The 19,655-nt window shown below is 37.4% G+C and overlaps 2 protein-coding genes and 1 pseudogene across 2 annotated transcripts; 1 reads left to right on the top strand and 2 right to left on the bottom strand.

The window, feature by feature from the left end:
- Positions 1-1,866: 1,866 nt before the first annotated feature.
- On the top strand, positions 1,867-4,699 carry LOC125190009 (annotated as a pseudogene).
- Positions 4,700-10,284: 5,585 nt separating this feature from the next.
- LOC125190008 (putative germin-like protein 8-1) lies at positions 10,285-14,209 on the bottom strand. Its single transcript, XM_048087210.1, has 4 exons — positions 14,092-14,209; positions 13,031-13,247; positions 10,634-11,454; positions 10,285-10,526 (listed from the first exon to the last, which is right to left on the bottom strand). The coding sequence occupies exons 1-3, from the start codon at positions 14,207-14,209 to the stop codon at positions 10,866-10,868; spliced, it is 924 nt and encodes a 307-aa protein (XP_047943167.1). The 3' UTR covers positions 10,285-10,526; positions 10,634-10,865.
- Positions 14,210-17,539: 3,330 nt separating this feature from the next.
- LOC125190007 (germin-like protein 8-11) lies at positions 17,540-18,022 on the bottom strand. Its single transcript, XM_048087209.1, has one exon. The coding sequence runs from the start codon at positions 18,020-18,022 to the stop codon at positions 17,540-17,542; it is 483 nt and encodes a 160-aa protein (XP_047943166.1).
- Positions 18,023-19,655: the final 1,633 nt, after the last annotated feature.

Here is a 19,655-nt window from a genome sequence, read left to right as displayed (position 1 = left end):
CAACGATTCCAAGTTTTGGGCCAAAACAATCGAAACATTTTGAAAATGATTTTTGATAAATTCATTGGAATCTAATTTAATTTTAAACCTGATTACAAATATTTACAAAATTAATTCACCCCCTAATCCGAAATGAGCTGTTAAGATGAGTTGAATAATCCAAAATTTTGTTTCTAGTTATATTTTGAGCTGAAACAATAGTACGGGGAAAAATGTATTGATACTTTGTATGGAAATGTTCGTATGTCATAAGAGCATCCACAATAGGGGACGTCCCGACGGAGGTCCTCTAGGCTAGAGGGAAGGGCGTTCCGGACGTCCGCTATTGCGTTAGGCTAACGTGACAGACGTCCTGAAGAAGGACGAGCTCTCATCCGCGGACAACATCTAGTCGATTTTTTTATTTAAAAAAATATATATAATTTTTTTTTATTTATACTCTATATTACAACTCATTGCACTTTATTTTTTTAATATTTGATAAACACCAACAATTAAAATGAATTAATCGTATTTGTCAATTTATTTGCTAGGCTAGGGCATTGGGTAGCCTATTGTTGGGGCAGTTGGACCGTGAGAAGTCCTTCATGATATGGTAGGAGGAGTTTTTGGCTAACCTATTGCTCGCCTATGGCTAGTCCGCATCCTATGGTGGATGCTCTAACTCTATTTAATAGGGCCCAATTTCGAATTTAAATGTAATTGAGCTGGGCATTGATTTAAAATGCTAGTAACTCAAAATAATTCTTTGGATTATAGTTAAATGGACCTGGATAAAATAATCTCTCCAAAATTAGAATTGAAATTGAAATAGATAATACATATTTTTATTATTATTTTCGCTATGATGAAATCTTTGGATTTAGTTAAGGAATTAATCTCAGGATTAATGTGTTAGTACACAATTAAATCTCTTAATTTAGTTAAAGAACTAGTATTCAATTAATTTAAGTGGTATAAAGTAAATTCCTCGATTTAAACTAAAAAAGTCCTGATATGGGAATGGATGGAATCAATAATTAATTACAAGCGAGTAAATCTTTCAATTTAATTAAAGTAAAGAGATCGAATCCCCAAAATTCTGAGACAGTTGAAAGTCAGCAAATCTTGAAGTTAATCAAAAACCTCATAAGTTCATCTCCATATTAAATATTTTCATAAATTAAATATTCAGATTTAATTAAAGCGGAAAAGCTAACGTCTGAAAGAAGATGAAGCATAATATACAGTGCATATCTTGGCCGGAATAACCTATTGTTATAATAATATTTTTAAATTAAATAAGGAAATAAAATCATAACCATCGAAAAATTGGCAAAAATACACTTACATTGTGTTATTCTAATTGAATGCGGAAAGATAGGATTTAGCGATAATTGAAGATATATACATTCATGAATCATGATGCAAATTATTATTATTATTATTATTATTATTATTATTATTATTATTATTATTATTATTATTATTATTATTATTATTATTATTATTTTATGGGACTTAATATAACATACCATACTGAATAAAGAATTAAAAGGCGTGATTTAAGTAATAGGATTATAACCGATAATAAACGTAACATTATACAAATTTTCCTTTTTGCCACGTGGCATTTTCTGGTCCGTCTATAAAAGTATAATTTAATGGCTTCAAATAGACGTAGGTTATTTTCCAAAAATTGTTATGTTATTCATATATATGGTATTTAATTGGAAATTATTTTCCAAATAGACGTAGGTTAGCATAATTGTTTGTTTCCTAAATTAATAGTAATAAAACTTTCGCCGCCTCTACTTTTTTTTTGTCTATATAAAGTGAAGTACGTTCCATATTAACCGCTCTATCGCTAGACCAATACACGGAAATATGCCGAGTTGTATAGACCTATATCCGGCCGAAGAAGACTACCCCTACGAAGAAGAGATTCTCCAATCCCCCCACAATCTGAAATCATGGTGCCGCTACCTCACCCACGCGCCGCCGCAGAAGCGCGTGATCATCTACGAGCGCGCTATCAGGGCCTTGCCGGGAAGCTACAAACTATGGCACGCCTACCTCCGCCTCCGCCTCGACGCGGCCCACGGCCTTCCCATCACCCACGCGCACTACCAAGCCCTCAACAACACCTTCGAGCGCGCCCTCGCCACCATGCACAAGATGCCACGCATATGGATCATGCACCTGCAGTCCCTCACGCGCCAGCGCCTGATCACCCTCACGCGCCGCACATTCGACCGTGCACTCCACGCGCTGCCGGTCACCCAGCACGGCCTGATATGGGAGCCCTACCTCGCCTTCGCGTCGCAGAAGCTGGTCCCGCGGAAGACCTCTGTCGCGGTTTACAGCAGGTTCTTGAAGTACGACCCGAGCTACGTCGAGACCTTCATCGAGTTCTTGATCGACTCGGAGATGTGGAAGGAGGCTGCCGAGAGGCTGGTGGAGGTTTTGAACGATGATCAATTCGTGTCGAGAAAAGGGAAGACGAGTTATGGAATGTGGATGGATTTTTGTGATTTGTTGACTCGTCATTCGTTGGATATGGCTGGATTGGACGTGGATGCGATCGTTAGAGACGGGATTCGGAGATTCAGAGACGAAACTGGGAATCTTTGGATAAGTTTGGGAAATTACTACATCAAAAAAGGCCTTTTTGAGAAGGCAAGAGATGTGTTTGAGGAAGGGATGATGAAGGTAGCCACAGTGAGGGATTTCAGCCTTGTGTTTGATGCATATTCGAAATTCGAGGAGAGTTTGCTCTCTCCTCGAATATTGATGGAAAATATTGACGAAGACAGCGAAGATGAAGAAGGTTTTTGGTTGAAGGATGAGAATGATTTGGATATGGAGCTGTCAAGATATGCAGATCTGATTCGAAGGAGGCCGGAGTTGGTTAACAGTGTTCAGTTAAGGCAGAACCCTCACAGCGTGAAGGCGTGGCGTAAGAGAGTTGGGATTTTCGAAGGGAATCCAACGAAACAGATTTTGACTTACGCAGAAGGTGTGAGGACAGTTGATCCGACCAAGGCTTGGGGAAGCCCCACACTCTGTGGGTTGGATTTGCTAAACTGTATGAGAGTAATGGAGATGTCTCGAATGCTCGGGTTGTTTTTGATAAGGCCGTGCAGGCTGATCACAAGGCTGTCGATGATCTTGCTAGCGTTTGGTGTGAATGGGTGGAGATGGAGCTCAGACATGGCAATTTAAAGGGCGCGGTCGAACTCCTCCAACGTGCTACTTGTGAGCCTTCGGTCGAAGTCAAGAGGAGAGGTAGTACAATTTTTTTTTTCATTTTGTTAAAACTTAGTTATACTCTGTTTTCAAGTACTCATCGCGCTTAACCTTTTTCTACGTATAGTGACGGATCGAGAAAACGAACCTGTGCAAATGAAGCTTTACAAATCCCTCAAGCTTTGGACTTTTTATGTGGATGTGATGGAAAGCTTTGTTGACTTGGAGTGGACATGTTCAATTTATGACAGTATAATCAATCTAGGAATAGCAAATCCTCAAATCATCATAAGCTATGGAATGCTTCTTCAAGTAAGTAGTGAACCATCTTATTTAAAAATTTGATACACTTCACTATTTCGGTCCGTCCCTGAAAATTTGATACACTTCACTTTTACCATTTTTAGTAGTGAACCTCATATTTCACTAACTCATTCTTACTCACATTTTATTATAAAACTAATACTTTAGAAGTAGGACCCACATCCCACCAACTTTTTCAACTCACTTTCCATTACATTTCTTAAAACCCGTGTCGGGTCAAAATGTAGCAAATTTTGGGGGACGGAGGTAGTACTTTTTTCTCCACTTTACTTACTAGATTTAGAAATAACTAACTATATGTTTATAATTTCACTCTCTAGGAAAATAACTGCTTTGAAGAGTCATTTAGAGTTTATGAGAAAGGTGTGAAAATCTTCAAGTACCCTCATGTGAAGGATATATGGGTCATCTATCTTTCCAAATTTGTCGAAAGATACGGAGGAACAAAGGTGGAACGAGTTCGGGATTTATTCGAGAGGGCGGTTGAAGAGGCTCCCGCGGAATCAGTGAAGCCTCTGTATCTTCAGTATGCAAAAATGGAGGAAGAATATGGTCTTGCTAAAAGAGCAATGGAGGTTTATGACAAGGCCACAAAAGCTGTCCCAATTAATGAGAAATTGGGAATGTATGAGATATATATTGCCAAGGCAGCTCATATGTTTGGTTTGCCAAAGACTAGGGAGATTTACGAGCAAGCCATCAACGGATCAGGGCTTGCGGACGAGGATGTGATGGCCATGTGTTTGAGGTATGCGGAAATTGAGGTGAGCCTCGGGGAGATTGATCGTGCCCGTGCATTGTACAAGCATGCGTCGCAGTATGCTGACCCGACTAGATTCGATCATGAGGTGTGGAACAAGTGGGGTGAGTTTGAAGTGGTGCAAGGGAATGAGGACACGGTCCGGGAGATGGGCCGGGTCAAGAGAAGCGTTTCGGATAGCTATAGCCGGGGAAGGGTCGGCAATGGTGCAGCGTTGGTTCGGAAGAGGGAAGAAGGAACTGATGCACAAAGCCATGGTGCTTTGGAGAGAATCAAACGACTGAGAAGCAATTGATACAGAAAATTTTGATTACATGTCTTGAACTTTTTGATTATATTTGTTCATATATACTCCTACTTGACTTGTAGTACTCCCTCCGGCCCAAAATAAACGACTCATATTCCTTTTTGGGACGTCCCATGATAAGTAACCCATTTTCTTTTTTTGGTATTCCCTCTCTTACTAACAAAACCCCATTTCCTTAGATCCCGTGCGAAAAGTTTGTGGTCACTTATCAACCAATTATTTAAATACTAATTACTTATTGGGTGATTATTATTGTCCGTGATATGATTATGCTGTTTGAAGATTGTTTCATTAATTTGATCACCAAATGATGTTAATTTAAGAAGATTCATAATAATAGTATTTATTTTATTTATTAGGCAAACCAATAAACCAACATACAAGGATTAAAACCGAACCAGATTCATAATAATACTATTATTTATTTATTTTATTAGGCAAACCAGTAAACCAACATACTCCTACAAGGATTAACCAAACCAGAATCATAATACTATTATTTATTTTATTTATTACTATTATTTATTTTATTTATTAGGCAAACCAGTAAATTAAGCAGCATAAAAGGATTAATTAAGCAAACCACATTTTTGTCTGCAAATCTCTGACGGTATTCTCGTCTAGCTTAGACGCTCTGGCCAGATAACTGCTGTTGATGGGCGGCTTGGCCGCGAAAAGAGAGTCGGGCAGATAAGCAAACCACCATATAACTTTGGTAGAACCACCGAAATTGATTTATCTGAAAATGATTATCACGACTTTCAGATATCCGTTTTTCTGTTCTATATATTGAATCTCCCTAACATATTTTACACAGTATTCTTGTTTTGATAAGTATATATAGTACTAGTATTTTCTTCCTGTACCACTAACCCCTTACTTTTTAAAATTATAAAGAAAATGTATTTTGTGTATAATTAAGTTGCGATGACTATATTTTTATTTTTGTTGTTGAGATTTTTTAACTTAGAAATAGCAAAATTTTGTTTTTCATCTTCAATTTACCGCGATATGTTTCTGCAGTTTGAAGTTTGTTTCATTAATTTGATCACCAAATGATGATGTTAATTAGATGTAGTATATGTATGCTTGTGTTAAAATGACACCGTGACATTGCTTATACAGCAATATTATAAACGCCACACAGCAATATTACATACACTACACCGCAATCTATAGATTGTTGTATAGTGTGTCGGATATTGCTGGACAAGAAATATTGTTGGATAAAGACCAGCAAATTGCTGACCGTCTTTTTTCAGAGATTTTTGCCACGTGGCAGCTTATTATTCGTCCACGTGTACAAATGATTGGCTAGGAATTGTGGTATGGTGTTATTTTAAGGGGTGGTGGCACCCTAACATGCCCATATATATGGCTCTAAGAAGATTTATAATACTATATTATTTATTTTATTTATTAGGAAACCAGTAAACCAACATACAAGGAATTAAGGATTAACCAAACCAGATTCATAACACTGCAATTATTTATTTTATTTATTAAACCAACATACAAGGATTAACCAAACCAGATTCATATTAAACCAAACCACATTCTTGTCTGCAAATCTCTGACGGTATTCTCGTCTAGCTTAGACGCACTGGCCAGATAACTGCTGTTGATGGGCGGCCTGGCCGCGAAAAGAGAGTCGGGGTGAAAAACAAACCCGGGATTCTGGCTATTGAGAGACGAAGTCGTGACGCTCTTCCCTCTAGCCACGTTCCGCACGGTGTGGACGAGGCCGACCGGGAAAAGAAACGCATCGCCTTTGTTGAGAACTTTGCTGTAGTATTTGTATTCCGGGAACGAGGTCACGAATCCCACCTCGATCGAGCCTTCTATCACGTAGGTGAGCTCTGACTGTTAGAATAATTGAGTGAACAATTACTTAAAGCTCTCTATGATGATTAACCGAGAACAACGGAGAAGGAGCACAAACTGTAAAGCGGAAGCGTACCTTGATCCATATCATATAGAACGGCGAATAGAACGGCCGAATTGCTTTGCAGCGGCTATGGATCTTCCAAACGATCAGAGACGTTCTTCGCGATAGTCTGCCGAGAGAATACAGAGATATCGAATGTTCTTCTGACGTCTGGGGACCATAACCCTAGCTTATATTTATATTAAATATAAACCCCTTTATTTTCTATTCGGTCCCTCATCAAATAGAAAATCCCATATGGTATCTACACTTATTTCCATAACAAAATAAATACACTTTAGCCCAAACTTTAATCTTTAATGGATCACTTTAATTGGGCAACTGAAAGATAGCCATACACATTAAATTAGTCATGTGGAAGCCCAAAAATTCTAACAATCTCCCACTTGGGCAACACATGACACCAAATAAATGTGTACAAACCGAATGAGCGCTCAAAATGCTATCACATAGTGTATTTCCGAACAATCTCATTATCAACCATATCGACATAGGACTAAAGGGGCAGTCACCATATTTTTTCATGATTAAACCCATCAGTAATCACATATGCAAATATAATCAACAACAGATCAATTATGGAGTGTAGCATGGAAATTTCATGCAAGGTGATCATACATGCCTATTTCCAACTGGTCCTCCCAAAGTGAGATCACACTAAAACCAAATTACACAAGTAATGGACAAAACATAATACTTTATTTCTGCAGAAAATAACATGAGTTCTACAACATGTTTAAACACAATATAGAGCATTAACAAAATTAATTACTCCCACTAAACGGAAGTGTCCTCAAATGATAAAACACCCATATGGGCTACATGCCCATGAAAGACCTTAGGTGGTAGTCCCTTAGTAAGCGGATCTGCAATCATCAAATCCGTTCCTATATGCTCTATAGAAATTTGTCCACTCTGAACCCTTTCTTTTACAACTAGGAACTTTATCTCAATATGCTTTGACTTAGCAGAGCTCCTATTGTTGTTGGAGTACTGCACTGCAGAGTTATTGTCACAATACAACTTAAGTGGTCTTTCAACTCCTTGAATAATACGCAGCCCAGTGACAAAATTTCGCAGCAATAACCCATGACAAGATGCCTCATAACAAGCTACGAATTCTGCTGCCATGGTGGAAGGAGCCACAAGTGTCTGCTTAGCACTTCTCCACGATATGGCTCCTCCAGCCAGCAGAAATACATAACCCGAGGTGGATCTCCTACTATCTTGGCATCCAGCAAAATCAGAATCAGAATACCCAATGATCTCCAAATGATCTGATTTTCTGTATGTGAGCATGTAATCTTTTGTTCTCTGCAAATATCTCATAACCCGTTTTGCTGCTTTCCAATGATCCATTCCGGGGTTACTGAGATACCTTCCCAACATGTTAACAATAAAAGCCAAATCGGGTCTAGTACATACTTGGGCATACATGAGACTTCCAATAGCCGAAGCATATGGAAACTTTTGCATCTCATTAATCTCAAGACTTGTTCTAGGGCATTGAGCAAGACTAAACTTGTCTCCTTTAGCCACAGGGGTGTCTAGAGGCTTGCAGCCATGCATCTCAAACCTTTTTAGCACTTTTTCAATATATCCCTTTTGTGACAATCGTAGAATATCACGAGAGCGATCTCGGTGAATCTCGATCCCTAATACAAAAGAGGCTTCCCCAAGATCTTTCATCTCAAATTTCTTTGAGAGAAAATTCTTGGTATCGTGCAACATTTCCTTATCATTTGTGGCAATCAATATGTCATCGACATATAATACCAAGAAGATGCATCTGCTCCCACTGAACATGTGATACACACAATCATCAATAACATTCTTCTCGAAACCGAATGAGAGAACTGCTTCATGAAATTTATGGTACCATTGACGAGAGGCCTGCTTGAGCCCATAGATGGATTTCTTTAGTCTGCAAACCATTTTCTTTGGGTCTCCGACCACAAAACCTTCTGGTTGCTCCATATAAATCGTTTCCTCAAGTTCACCATTGAGAAACGCTGTCTTAACATCCATCTGATGCAGCTCAAGATTAAAATGTGCTACTAATGCCATGATTATTCTAAATGAGTCTTTCGAAGAAACCGGAGAGAAAGTCTCTTTATAATCAATACCTTCCTTCTGAGTAAAGCCTTTAGCTACAAGACGTGCCTTATATTTATCCACATTACCTTTTGAATCTCTTTTGGTCTTAAAAATCCATTTGCAACCAATGGGTTTCACACCTTCAGGTAATGGGTAAATATCCCAAACGTCATTAAATAGCATTGACTTATATTCCTCATCTAAGGCTTGAGTCCACTTTTCAAACTGAGGATCCTTCATTGCTTGAGCAACAGTGACAGGGTCATTGTTTTTCAAACCAATATTATCCTCATTTTCAGTGAGAAAAACCACATAATCATCCGGAATGGCATTTCTCCTTTCTCTAGTGGATCTCCTTATTGGCATTGGTTCTTGAGGTTGTTGAGGTTGAACTTGAATAATCTCATCAACATGATGTTGGTCCTCATTGAGATTATCAACTTGGAGTCGTGCATTTATAACATCATTTTCTTGAGGTTCTTGATCTGCTTCTTCTTCAATGTCAAGAATAGAAATCTGAGCATTGTCAGAAGCAGTGGTAGGAATTGTTATAGATTCCTCCTCAAAAGTGATGTCCCTTATTGCATTTTCCCCCCAAACTCAACATCCTCAAAGAACACCGCATTTCCCGTCTCGAAAATTGTTCTTGTGGTGGGATCATAAAATTTGTAACCCCTTGACTTTTCTGAATAACCAATAAAGTAGCTGCTCACTGTTTTGGAGTCCAATTTCTTTTCATTTGGCTTGTAAGGCCTAGCTTCAGTTGGACATCCCCAAATGTGAGTGTGACTTAGACTAGGCTTTCGCCCAGTCCAAAGCTCATAAGGTGTTTTAGCAGCTGCTTTAGTTGGTACCCTATTGAGAATATATGCTGCAGTCTTTAATGCTTCTCCCCAAAGTGATTGCGGTAAGGAGGAATGAGAAATCATACTCCTCACCATATCTTTAAGAGTTCTATTTCGTCTTTCAGCTACACCATTCATGCTAGGCGACCCCGGCATAGTGTACTGAGGGACGATCCCACACTCTTCCAAATAGAGAGCAAAAGGTCCTTGACGTTGTTCACCTGAGCCGTCATTTCTGCCGTAGTATTCACCACCACGATCAAATTTGACTTTCTTAATGTTTTTGTTGAGTTGGAGCTCAACTTCAGCCTTGAATATTTTGAACTTGTCAAGAGCCTCAGACTTTTCATGAATTAAATATAGGTACCCATAACGAGAATAGTCGTCTATGAATGATATAAAATATTGTTGACCATTCCAAGAAGCCGAAGGGAATGGACCACAAATATCCGTATGTATTAATTCTAAGACGTCTGTAGCTCTATTGGCACCTAATTTCTTATGTTTGGTCTGTTTTCCTTTGATACATTGAACACACACATCAAGATCTGAAAAATTTAGTGTGTTTAATATACCATCTGACACAAGTCTCTCAATTCTTGATTTTGAGATATGACCTAAACGCTTGTGCCATAAGTTTGCCGAATTTTCATTATTTAATTTTCGCTTAGTCCCCTTTGATTCAACATGTAAGGCTTCTGAATATGAAGTAACAGAATCAAGCATGTAAAGATTGTCATATGCACTTAAAGAACCAGTGCCCATAATACCAGAATTATTTGAAAGAGTAAACTTATTATTCCCGAATGAACAAGAAAAACCAAATTTGTCCAATGCAGAAATAGAAACCAAATTCCGTCTAAATGACGGTACAATAAAAGTATCTTTCAAATCCAGAAAAATTCCAGTCTTTAACAACAATCTAAAATGCCCAATAGCTTCTACTTCCACCGACTTGCCATCTCCCACATAGATGTATCTTTCACCATCAGTTGGCTTTCGGCAGCTCAGACAGCCCTGCATTGATAAACTTATGTGAGTAGTAGCACCAGAATCTACCCACCAAATATCACTAGGGACTGAAGCTAGATTAACTTCAGAACAGACCAAAGCAAGAATCATACCTTTCTTAGCACGCCAGGCGGTGTACTTGGCACAATTCTTCTTCATATGATCAGACTTCCCACAGAAGTAGCAACCACTTTCCTTATGTTGCTTCTTTTGTGATGGTCCCTTGTCCACAGCAGCATTCTCAATAGGCTTTCTCTTTAAGCCCTTTCCCTTATTGCTTGAGCTAGTAGCCAGTTGAGCAACCTCAACTCTGTCTTGCTTCAATCTCTCCTCTTCTTGTACACATTATGAAATGAGCTCATTAAGAGACCACTTCTCCTTCTGACAGTTATAACTGACCTTAAATTGACTGAATTGTGTAGGAAGAGAGAGTAACACCAAATGCACAAGTAAGTCCTCAGGGACTTCAAGTTTGTGCGCCTTCAAGTTTGAAGCAATATGAGACATCTGCATGATGTACTCCCTTATGTTGCCCTTGCCCTTATACTTCATTGAGATCAAGTTTGCCAGAAGCGTACTTGTCTCGGACTTTTCGTTTTTAGCAAAACGCTCCTCAATTTTGGCAAGGTATTCACTAGCATTAGCAATATCCTCAGAAGCCGTGCCCCGAAAGGCCTCTGGGATGCTGCGCTTGATGATCATAAGACTCACGCGATTCGAGCGTTCCCACCTCTCAAAGTCCCGCTTAAGATCAGCGGTACTTACATCCGTAAGAGGGGCGGGTTTCTCAGTCCTTAACGCGAGGTCAAGATCCATGCAGCCCAAAGTGATCAGAAGGGTTTCCTTCCAATCCTTGAAATTTGACCCATTCAACATAGGTATGTTTTGCACGTTGGTAGACACAGAAGCAGAAGACGTCATAACTACAGAGAAACAAAACCAAATTAACCGTCATGCTCACATCATAAAATTCAAATAAGAAGGTAGCATCTCGAGGTACCGGCACAACATTTAAATCAAGTCTTTGGACAGTAATATAAACTTGTAAGTGGCAACCTCTTTGTAGTGATCAAACACTGACAATAAAATCATGTCAAGCAATGTCCACCTTTGGGCATCACACTACTTACACGATAAACCGGATAATTGTCACGTATTTACCACCACAGGTATGTGTTACCTCGTGCCAAATAATGATCTTCCTTTGGGCCGACTAATATCCGCATTGAAAATACACACACACTTCACCGTCCTAATATTCGCAATAAGGAAGTCTAGACAAGAGAGGTTACTTTGGCAACGTCATGTTTCGACTAATCTATTTTGGATATTAGTAAAATACATAAAGGAACATGAGATGCACCAAAACAAATTTGAATTAAGAAACCTTAGTCGAACTCTCGAAAGAATTCTTAATTCCCATTTAGTTATTCAAATAATTGAGAAACCGAATCAAAAATTTCCTCAGAATCAGAAAATTATGAATTGAGAAATCAATTCATAAGCCAAAATATATGCATCACCATACTCATAATTAATATATAAATTACGGTAACAAAAAATATATCAACTATGGCAACATATAAACTACAATTATGGAATCCACCAAAATTCCAAATCAAAACCGTATCATTTGCGTGTGAAGCAATTTTCACAGAACCGCATACATGAATTATATTCATCAACAAGTTTTATTCCATATACATTAAATCAACAAGATTTCATTCCAGATGCATATTCAATTATCATCAATTCAACAACCCATATAAAACACGTATTGGAATGCGTGCAACAATATTGACAATTCAATATGCGTAAATGATAACAGAAATATTGCACTTGATCCATAATCAATTCATCAATCCATAATTAACGGCGGCCGTAAATATTTACATTGGAATAAAACCCTAATTTTCCTTTTCCCAATTCTCAGAGAATCATCAATAGAGTGGCTCTGATACCACTTGTTAGAATAATTGAGTGAACAATTACTTAAAGCTCTCTATGATGATTAACCGAGAACAACGGAGAAGGAGCACAAACTGTAAAGCGGAAGCGTACCTTGATCCATATCATATAGAACGGCGAATAGAACGGCCGAATTGCTTTGCAGCGGCTATGGATCTTCAGATAAGCGAAAATTAAATAATGAAAATTCGGCAAACTTATGGCACAAGCGTTTAGGTCATATCTCAAAATCAAGAATTGAGAGACTTGTGTCAGATGGTATATTAAACACACTAATTTTTTCAGATCTTGATGTATGTGTTCAATGTATCAAAGGAAAACAGACCAAACATAAGAAATTAGGTGCCAATAGAGCTACAGACGTCTTAGAATTAATACATACGGATATTTGTGGTCCATTCCCTTCGGCTTCTTGGAATGGTCAACAATATTTTATATCATTCATAGACGACTATTCTCGTTATGGTTTGTGCTCCTTCTCCGTTGTTCTCGGTTAATCATCATAGAGAGCTTTAAGTAATTGTTCACTCAATTATTCTAACACTGACGCCCTAGGGTGCGTGTGAGGCGGGAAGTACCCGTTTGGCGCAAGCTCTGCGCGTATAAGAAACTGGCCTTGGGTGTTCAACTCCGGGATTGTGAGTACGGATGCAACGACAAAGGTGACGCCGTACGCGTTGAAGGGTCCCGGCCTGTCCAGGCCGGTCATGAAGAAGTCGTTTGCGGTGACAAGTCTTGGGTCCCTGCATATTGACGTTGCTGGAAAAAAATAGATATGATACTTAAATGTTAGTAATTTTATAATTAATGTAGAGAATGTCAATCAATACATCCTAAAAGACTTTGTTACGACTTACGAGAGGGTTTATTTGATCTATAAAGTTATATAGCAATGGCTTCGCGACAATTGGTGCGTGACATTAGAATATTAGATTGCATACCGAATGGGGAGAGATATCATTTGGTCTATAAACTGGACACTGAATTGGGACATTAGATTATAGATCAAATAGGAGAATTCTTCCAAAAAATGTCTATTTGATCTATAAACTGAATACTCCATCCGTCCTCTATTAATTCTTCAATTTTTTTTAATTTTCGTGCGTCCCTTATTAATTGTTCACTTTCGCTTTTTACTATAAATGGTAAGTATGTCCGACATTTCATTAACTCATTCTACTTACATTCAATTATAAAATCAATATGTGAAAGTGAGACGCATATTTCACTAATTCTTTTAACCCACTTTCCTTAACATTTTTTAAAACACGTATCGAAACTAAAGTGGACAATTATTGGGGGCGGAGGGAGTATATGTTAGTAGGAGAGAGACCTGCCTACGCATTTTTGTTGCTTACGGTTGGTTCCTTAGCCAGACCACACTCTGTGTTGTTGGACCTCTAAATGAAAGTATCAATGTTATAGTCAGATCAAACAGAGAACATATCTCAAAAGACTAGCTTGTTAGAGAGACAAGGCTCATTTGAGCTATAAATTTTACACTAATTGCATACACAACTGATGTGAGGCATCTGTAATAAATCTGAAGCAGCCATAAAATCGTAAAATAATTTTTAAAAAAAAGAACTAAGAAAGTAGGTACCGAGTCCTAAGGGAGGTGCAACGCAGATATCTTGCAGAGGACTAGGGTCAAAGGCCAAGGAGATGAGAATGGAATTGAGGAACGCTAATGTGATGAACAAGATAGCACTGGAAGCCATGAATGTAAATCAAGAAAGCTTGCTTGTTTAGAATTGAAGAAAACAGCCTCCTTTTATAGAGGTGTTCACACTGTTCAGTAAGATCTTAACGTTGTACTATCAACTTTGATTCTTCTTAGAAATGTAAGCAAAATGTCACATTAACTTCCAAATTAATTATGTCTATAACTCAGCTATTTAGATTTGTCAACTCTACTATAGGGAGTAGTTCTTAAAAATAACAAATTGTTATTCGACAAATTTCACAGAGTTAACATTAATTTAATTTTAATAAAAGATATATAGTGTATCAACTATATATGGAGAAAATAAAATTGGTGTGTAGGGATGAACATTTAGATATCGATTGGTTTATGCCTCAGTTAATTATAAATCTGAACTTATTTGAAAGTCTTAAAATTGAGTTCAAAAATCCAAACAAAATAACCTGAAATATCAACAGAGATCCCAAAATTCCAAGAGCGCAGAAAATTTTTAATTATTGCATATATAAAGGTCTCGACAACAACAAAAAAAAAATCATTAAGTACATTTTTTTATTACTATGACGCTAATTTGTGTTTATAAATATACCACCGACGCTTCAAAAGTCGTCCTTATGGTTGGTGTCCCAACTAAAATTAGAGGACGCAAATGAAAGCATGATAATCTGCTATTAATTTAGGGACACTTTCTTTTGCGTCCAAAATTATTGTTATTATTGAAAACTTCCCAATGCAAATGAGTGTGCCTCAATTTTTATGTCCGTGTAGTGAGTGAAAATATTGAAATAAAATATTTTATTTCATATAATATCTAAATAAAGTATTATAAGTACTATATAATAAATACCTTTTGACATTTTCGATTGTAAAAAATCAATCTGAGCCAAAATGAAAACTAAATCTGATACGAAAATCTAGCTAACTGGTTTCAATAAATTTGGCGAAAGTGACAATAGCCTAATTTCAATTTTTGCAAATTAATGCTGAATGTACTTAAGCTGATCAAATTTTACAAAAAAAATAAAATTAATCATATGACTTTATTAAATCTCTCTTTGGATTTTCTTAGATTCTTTCACGGGCAGTAAAAAAAGTCGGATAGCAGAGTTTAGATTATTATAAATAGTGTCACAAACTTGGAAAATTAGTACTGCTAGAGAAGATTTCTCTTATGTAATTAAATAGAATGGTGATATAGAAAAAGCTTGGCTGATCCTAAATTAATCAAATGGGTACTTTGGCTGTTTGATTTAATCATTTAAAAATGAGTGAACTGTATACAGTATACACAGTCATTAAATATTTTAAAGGGGTGTTTGGGAATTATCACAAATGCGTGTAGAATTGGAATTGAATTATAATTCTAAAATTTTTAATTTCATTATTTGAATTTCATATCAAAAGAAGAAAATTGAAATTCTAAATAGTCCTAAAATTAGATAGCTTCACCACCTACTAAACACATTTCACACAATTCATACACTACACACATTTCGCACACACAAACATTTCACACGTTTCACACACTACATGCACTTCACACACTACACAAATTTCACATATTTCCCGCATTATACACATTTCAAACACTACACAAATTTCACACATTTCCCACACTACACAAAAATTTCACACACTACACTCACTACACACATTTCACACACTAAACAAATTTCACACACTAAACAAATTTCGCACACTACGCACACTTCACACACTAAACAAATTTCACACACTACACACCCTACACAAATTTCACACACTACACACATTTCACACACTACACAAATTTTACACATTTCACACTATACACACACTACACAAAATACACACGCTACATATACTATACACAAAATATACATACTACACAAAATACACACACGACACAAATTTTACACAAAATACACACACTACGCACACTATACCCAAAATACACACACGACACAAATTTTACACAAAATACACACACTACGCACACTATACCCAAAATACACACACTATTTGCAAACCAAAATTTCAAATTTGGTTCAATTTAAACTTTTGGAAAATTTATGTTTTTTTATTCAGATCGGAAAATAAAAATCTAAAACTGAAAAAAAAAATTCCATAAATCGGATGCTTGAAATGTGTAAAATGTGCGTAAGGTATGAAAGTGTGTGAAATTTGTGTAGCATGTGTAGTGCGGGAAATGTGTATAGTGCGGGAAACGTGTGAAATTTGTGTAGTGTGTGAAATGTGTGTGAAGTGTGTGTTGTGTGTGAAATGTGTGAAATTTGTGTAGTGTGTGAAATGTGTGAAGTGTGTGAAATGTGTGAAGTGTGTGTGAGTGTGTATTTTGTGTATAGTGTGTGTACAGTGCGTGCACAAATTATTCAAATTCAATTTCATATCAATTACTTCACTTTACCAAACATATGATTTAGAATTGAATTAGAATTCAATTTCTTCCAATTCCAATTCCAATTTCAATATCGTGTACCAAATGGAGCCTAATAACGGTTTCACTAATTATGCAATTCTATACTAGTTTATTGGCATATATATATTCAATATCGTGTATAAGGTCATTTTACATTTCTAACTTCTTTTTGGACTAAAATAGCTTGTTATTTTATTTGAGTAATTTTCTTTGCCAAAGACTAGGGAGATTTACGAGCAAGCCATCAACGGATCAGGGCTTGCGGATGATGATGTGATGGCCATGTGTTTGAGATACGCGGAAATTGAGGTGAGCCTCGGGGAGATTGATCGTGGTCGTGCATTGTACAAGCATGCGTCGCAGTATGCTGACCCGACTAGATTCGATCATGAGGTGTGGAACAAGTGGGGTGAGTTTGACATGGTGCATGGGAATGAGGACATGGTCCGGGAGACGGGCCGGGTCAAGAGAAGCGTTTCAGATAGCTATAGCCGGGGAAAGATCATCAATGGTGTAGCATTGGTGCGGAAAAGAGAAGAAGGAACTGATGCACAAAGCAATGATGCTTTGGAGAGAATCAAAAGATTGAGAAGCAATTGATACAGAAAATTTTGATTACATGTCTTCAACTTTTTTATTATAATTTGTTCATACTTGACTTGTACTACATTGTTAACCAATTATAAATATTTACTTATTGGGTGATCAATTATTGTCCGTGATATGATTCAGCTGTTTGAAGTTTGTTTCATTAATTTGATCACCAAATGATGATGTTAATTAGAGGCATATATATGGCTTTAATTAGAAGATTCATATATAATACTAGTATTAATTTTATTTATTAGGCAAACCAGTAAACCAACATACAAGGATTAACCAAACTAGATTCATAATACTACTATTATTTATTTTATTTATTAGGCATTAAGCAAACCACATTTTTGTCTGCAAATCTTTGACGGTATTCTCGTCGAGCTTAGACGCTCTGGCAAGATAACTGCTGTTGATGGGCGGCTTGGCCGCGTAAAGAGAGTCGGGGAGAAAAACAATCCCTGGATTCTGGCTATTGAGAGACGAAAGCGTGACGCTCTTCCCTCTATCCACGTTCCGCACGGTGTGGACGAGGCCGACCGGGAAGAGAAACACATCGCCTCTCTTGATAACTTTGCTGTAATATTTGTAGTCTGGGAACGTGGTTACGAATCCCACCTCGACCGAGCCTTCTATCACGTAAATGATCTCTGACGCCCTAGGGTGAATGTGAGGCGGGAAGATCCCGTACGGCGCAAGCTCTGCGTATAATGATGTTTGGCCTTGGGTGTTGAACCCCGGTGTTGTGGCTACCGATGCCAAGCTGAAGGTGACGCCATACGGGTTGAAGGGTCCCGGCCGGTTCAGGCCGGCCATGTAGAAGTCGTCTGCGGTGACAAGTCTTGGGTCCTTGCATGTTGACGTTGTTGCTGAAAAAAAAATAGTTAGTATACGATAGTACTTAATGTAATATTTTTGTAATAAATGAAAAGAATTCAATTCACAGCTAGTAATGGATAATTTGGATGCGTCCGTGGCTAAATTGCCTGTTATGATCAGTTGTAGACCTCCACATATGGATTTTCTTAAGTTAAATACAGGTGCGTCTTTGAAAGGGAAAGCTGGACTTGCTTTTGGGGGAGGTCTTATCCGTGATGAGCTAGGAGCATGGAGGGCTGGGTTTGTAGCTAATGTTGGGGTTTGTTCAATTTTGACGGCAGAGATTTGGCGTCTCTTCCATGGAGTCCAACTGGCAAAAAATTTGGGCATCTGGAAGCTAGTAGTGGAAAGTGATAGTGTTGTTGGAGTTGCCATGATTATGGGGCATTTTGAGGTAATTATTAACTGCCAGAATATTGTGCAGAGGTTCCGTGGCTTATTACAAGATTTTGAATCGGTGGTAGTTCAACATGTGCATAGAGAAGGCAATTTTGCTGCAGACTTTCCTCTCCCATTATGCATATAGCTTTCATAAAGGAGTTCATGTTCTTGATGGCCCTCCACCGGGTATGAATGTTTGGCTACTACATGATAGATTAGGTGTTTCTTATTTGCAATAGTTTTTTCAGTTTTCTCGGCTGTGCCCAACTTTCTTTACCAAAAAAAAATTCAATTCATCCTAAATGATTTAATTTGTTACGATAAAGTTTATTTGACATTAGAATATTAGATAAATAGTTCCAAATAGGGAGAGAGATATTATTTGGTCTATAAACTAGACATTGAATTGGGACATTAGATTATAGATCAAATAGGAGAATTCTCCTAGAAAAATGTCTATTTGATCTATAAACTGAATATATGTGTAGGAGAGAGACCCTCCTAAACATTCTCGTTACCACACTCTGTGTCATTGGGCCTCTCAACAAAAGATTAGCTTGTTAGAGAGACAAGCTAATGACAACGGATGTGAGACATCTTAACAAAGCTATGGAATCGTAAGATAATTAAAAATAAGAACTATGAAAGTAGGTACCGAGTCCTAAAGGAGGTGCAACGCAGATATCCTGAAGAGGACGATGGTCGAAGGCCAAGGAGAGGCGAATGGAATTGAGGAACGCTAATGTGATGAACAAGATAGCACTGGAAGCCATGAATGCAAATCAAGAAAGCTTGCTTGTTTAGCATTGAAGAAAACAGCCTCCTTTTATAGAGGTGTTCACACTGTTCACTGAGATTATAACGTGGTACTATTAACTTTGATTCTTCTTAGAAATGTAAGAAAAATGTCACATTTATCTTTCAAATTAATTACGTCTATAACTCAGCTATTTAAATTTGTCAATGCTGTTATTGTAACACCCCGACTTTTACCCTTAAGACTTAGAAAAAAAAATCGACTTTTATATATATATAAGTTTCGCGTCTAGATCTTTATTTCTCGTTTGATTTATCGTTGTGGAGTATATTTTGAGTGGCGATCGAAGATAATAATATTTCAATATAAATGTTTGCTCTAATAAAAGTCCGTACACGAGATCAACGTTTAAGTAAAGACTTATACAAAAAA

This window comes from Salvia hispanica, chromosome 5 (genome assembly GCF_023119035.1).
Source record: "Salvia hispanica cultivar TCC Black 2014 chromosome 5, UniMelb_Shisp_WGS_1.0, whole genome shotgun sequence".
NCBI lineage: Eukaryota > Viridiplantae > Streptophyta > Magnoliopsida > Lamiales > Lamiaceae > Salvia > Salvia hispanica.
Note: the sequence above shows the minus strand (reverse complement) of the source record. Positions and strands in the feature narration are given on the sequence as shown.